At 41.7% G+C, this 4,461-nt stretch overlaps 1 protein-coding gene across 1 annotated transcript; it reads right to left on the reverse strand.

Annotated features, from left to right (window-relative positions):
- Window positions 1-2,791: 2,791 nt before the first annotated feature.
- Window positions 2,792-3,292, reverse strand: LOC148721586 (protein CFDP2-like). The gene has a single exon (XM_088736938.1). The coding sequence runs from the start codon at window positions 3,290-3,292 to the stop codon at window positions 2,792-2,794; it is 501 nt and encodes a 166-aa protein (XP_088593064.1).
- Window positions 3,293-4,461: the final 1,169 nt, after the last annotated feature.

A 4,461-nucleotide genomic window follows, 5' to 3' on the forward strand; every position in this document is an offset into this window, starting at 1 on the left:
ATATCTCAAGAGGAGGGCCATTTTTAGACATCTCCCGAAAGAAAGAAAGCAAGTGCATCAGTATCAATTGAGGAATGCTAGCAATTTTTCAGTGACTAAATGCAGGACCGAAAGACTGCGCCGCAGCTTTTTCCCAAGGACTATTTTAGCCTTCAACAAATAAGAGTTTCTTTTTATATATATTTGCATACCCACATAGTTAAATGTTAATTCTTAATTATTTAATTAATTATCTTGTATTTCTAAACCCATTGTAGCCCAGTCCCTATCCACGCATGTAATTTTATATATTTGTTAAATAATTATAACCACATTGTAATTCAAATTTTCTGTGAAAATGTGAGAAATAAACTTATCTACCTACCTATCGACCTACTTTCTTCCATCCTCCTGGTTATAATATTTGCTTCATGCTTGCAACACTTTACGTGTTTTAGCTACCACTGCAGTCTAATTAACAATTATTCCACGAGCGCGCGCGTTGGATTTGAGATGATAGATAGCCAACGAGGCGCGTAGCGCCGAGTTGGCTATAATCATCTTATATTCAACAAGCTCGAGTGGAATAATTGTTTTATTAAAAAAAACGTCCTCAAGATATTAGACAAATCTTCTGAACTTTATTTTGTAATAAGAAACCGGATGTTACAATGTACAGATATTAGATTATGGTATATTGGCTCATATACCATAATGGCTAAGCCAATAAAAAGTCTTGAATTGCATTATCAAATGATCCAGTTTTTAATAACAATAATGAGACTAAGGGTGATTTAGTCAAGGCTAAAAGCCTGGGGTACAGATGCCAATGCACTGGTTTCCCCACAGGGGTGTGAGGAGGCCAACGGGAAGTTTTCCAGGAACATTGCTTTGTTCTTTGTCTTGGTTTTTCTTGCTACTTTGCTAGCCCTGTTTCCCTTAGCCTCTTACCTTCCCTCCCACTTTTGGGTGATTGTTGATTCCACACATTGGGTTGTCTGTGTTGTTTTGAATTAAGTTGTGGTGGGCTGTATGTAGTTTAGTTTCTGTGGTTACTTCCAGGCTGCTGAGGAGATTGTTTCCCTCCTCTGTGGCTATCTTCAATCTATACCACCTACCATTCAATTCTAATGAGGTGGTGTTTATAATTAGAGGAATTAAAAAAATTTAGATTTTGGAAAAAAGATGACTTAATTATTTCTGTGCAATTTCAAAACTTACTTTGCCTTGCCAAGTCTGCTGGGAAATAGAAAGAACACATCTCAGTGCAGTGATGACTATGAAGATGGCCTCTTTTATTTTATCACTGCAATAAATGTGCTTCAAGATAGTAATCAAACAGAGAAAGGACAAGATATTTGAGAAAGATACCACTGTTGCTGTCCCCTCCTTTCTTAGGCCCAGTAAAATACAATGAAGGCAAGAAATCTTCAAGAAAATTAGTCTCTTGCTATAGGCTTGGAAATAAAATGGTATGATTTTTAATTCATACATTTAAAAATCGTCGTCGCGTCGTTGGCTCCCCTTCTGTATAGAAGATAGGTGTCCATTTCACATCATTGACTGATGGTGAGTTCTGTAATGGCTGTAAAGGCCAATACGAGCCTTGAATTGTCTATCACATTGTGGACAACACAGGCCTGGTGGTAATTCTGTCCGTGGCTGTTCTTGTCTTTCTTTCTTCCTTTCCCTCTTCAGCCTTATGCCTTCTGAACGCCTTTACTCAAACTTTTCCACTCCATCTCTTATTGCTTTGCTCCAAATAGTTCTGTTCATAGCCAGATTTTCCAATTCTTTAGTGTCAATAGCGCACTGGTTAAGGTGACCTTTCACCTCGTCCTTGAATCTTTTCTTTTGCCCTCCTACAGCCCGTTTACCTTCTGTCAGTTCACTGTAAAACATCTGTTTTGGCAGTGTGTTGTTTTCCATCCTCACTACACATTCACATCTGAATTGTATGTGGTCTCTTGATTAAATAGTCCTTCAAAATGTTCTCTCCATCGGGCATCAACTCCTTTGTTTGTTTTCAGAACAGTTGTACCATCTTCACTTTTCAGTGGAAATTGGCCTTGCGTACAAGGGCCATATACCTCTTAAGTAGCCTTGAAGAAAGCTCTGGAATTATTTTGATCTGCTAAGCTTTGTATTCTTCAGTCTTCTCCCTCCACCACTGATTTTTTATTTCTCTTACTTTTCTTTGCAAAGTACCTTTAATTTCCATATATCTGGTCTTCTTGACAGCAGATTTCGGGCCTTGTGTCAGTTGTAGAAAAGCATTTCTCTTTTTGTCCATCAGCTGTTTTCTCTTTTTGTCCAAGTTGTTTTCATCAAACCAGTCTTTATGTTTCCTCTTTTGGTAGCCAAGCACCTCATCGCATGTTTTTTTTTGATGACAGACTTTAATTGTTCCCAGTGTTCTGTGACATCTGTAGGGAATTCTTCTGGTGCATACTCTTTCAGCTTCTTTACTAATTTCTGTATACATTCCTCATCTTGTTGGCCAGTAACATTGTATTTTCTGTTCTGTTGCTTGTTATGGCATTTGCTCCGAGCCTTGAGCTTGACCTTCCATCGCATTACTGATGAAATGAGCCGATGGTCGCTCCAGCACTCATGCGCTGCAGTGACAGCCTTTGTAGTAAGTACATCTTGCTGGTCACTCTTTCTCACTATCACATGGTCAATTAGGTGCCAATGCTTTGACCTTGGGTGCTGCCATGACACTATGACTGAATCTCTTTGCCTGAAGACAGTGTTGGTAATGAGGAGGTTATGCTCTGCACATTTTGCTAGTAGCGTGTTACCATTGGAATTAGCCTTCCCAACTCCATTTTTTTCCAATTACACCTTCCCAGATGTTGTGATCTCTTCCTACTCTGGCATTAAAATCCCCTAGTATGATGAGTTTGTCTTGATTTGGTGTGGCAGAAATGAGTTCATCCAAGTCAGCATAAAAGGCCTCTCTAACTTCCTCTTCAGCATCAAGAGTTGGAGCATAAGCACTTATTACTGTTGCATTCTGATTTCTTTCCAAGCCAATTCTTAAGGTCATAAGCCTCCCATTGATTTCCACTGGTTTTTCAGTCAGTTTGGTAAGCAGGTCATTTCTTACGGCAAAACCCACTCCATGTATTCTCGGCTGATCTTGTGCCTTACCCTTCCAGAAAAAAGTGTAGTTGCCTTGTTCTTCTCTAAGTTGGCCTTCTTCTGCTCTCCTGGTCTCACTGAAGGCAACAATATCAGAGTCAAACCTCTTTAGTTCTCGAGCCACGAATGCTGTTCTTCTTTCTGGCCTTTTCGTGTTTGTCTCCATTAATGTGCGTATGTTCCAAGTTCCAAATTTTAAGGTCTTAAATTTTTCTTTTCTTTTCCTACCGCTGTAAGTGGTGCTCCCCTGGGTGCGACCTCCCAGGCAGACTAAATGAAGTAGGCTATGTTTAGGGCACCCTTTCTAGCCCCCTCCCCTGATGGGGTGAGCAGAGTGGATCCTAAAAAGGACTGCTCAGTCAGAACACCGCTGCCGGACCAGTTTCCCCACTTCAGTTCCTAAACTTGAACGACATTATAGTTAGGTGTTCCCGCTGCACGTGCCAGTTCATGACTAGGGGCGACCAGCCTCACGAGCCTGCCCCCGTCGCCAATCCTTGATCGCCGGCAGACCTCCTGTAAATAATGTTGAATGAGTTGATGTGATGAAATGAACACCTGCGCGTGAGTTTGTTTAATGTGTACTCCATGTTGCGCTCCATGAAGCACACAGTACTTGACAGATTCAGAAGTGGACTCTGTGGCAAGGAAGAACTAAGACGACGGCACCTCTAAGTTCTGCTGCAGCCTTCTTCCGCCTTCACAGTTTCCTGATCCACCGTTGAGGACTAAGCTGCCGGAGGATGACAATTATATCTATCCACCGCCTATGGGGCTCTACTCCAGATTTTCTGTTAGGGTTTGCTCCCTTAGACCGGTTGCCTGGCAAGGCTGAAGGACCTGGTCTATCCTGCCATTTGACCCATGCCATCTCTCACATAGGTAAGAGATGGCATTTATATCCGTGGTGTCACACTAGATAGAATACCAACCAAGGTTTTACAGAGCCTTATCTACTTTGTGCTGTGACCCTAGCAGGGGTGGCTGCGGGGTTGCGAACACTTGCCAAAGGTGTCACCCCAGACTCTGGTGGGCGGAGTCGTCCATGTCCCCGTGGTAGGCTGAGGTCCAACCTGTCCTACCCCAGTGCCCTCATAGAAATATTGAACATGTGGGCATGCAAAAATTGGGGTTTTTTTGCCGGAATAATCACGTAAAGATTCCTCAGAGAAATGCTCATTAGTTTAGGGATTGGAATGGACATTGTCTTTGTTGTTCCTTGCGTATCTCTTTTTTCTTTCTTTTAAAAAAGGAGGTGGACCCTCATAGGAACCAGATTCAACTGTTATCGCCCAATGTCTTTGATTCGTTTCACAATCACATTAAGAGATTTGA

Source organism: Stylophora pistillata, chromosome 10 (genome assembly GCF_964205215.1).
Source record: "Stylophora pistillata chromosome 10, jaStyPist1.2, whole genome shotgun sequence".
NCBI classification, from domain to species: domain Eukaryota; kingdom Metazoa; phylum Cnidaria; class Anthozoa; order Scleractinia; family Pocilloporidae; genus Stylophora; species Stylophora pistillata.

What these genes read in the sequence shown, in the direction of transcription:
- LOC148721586 (XM_088736938.1), bottom strand. Translation starts at nt 3,292, where the DNA reads ATGGAGACAAACACGAAAAGGCCAGAAAGAAGAACAGCATTCGTGGCT.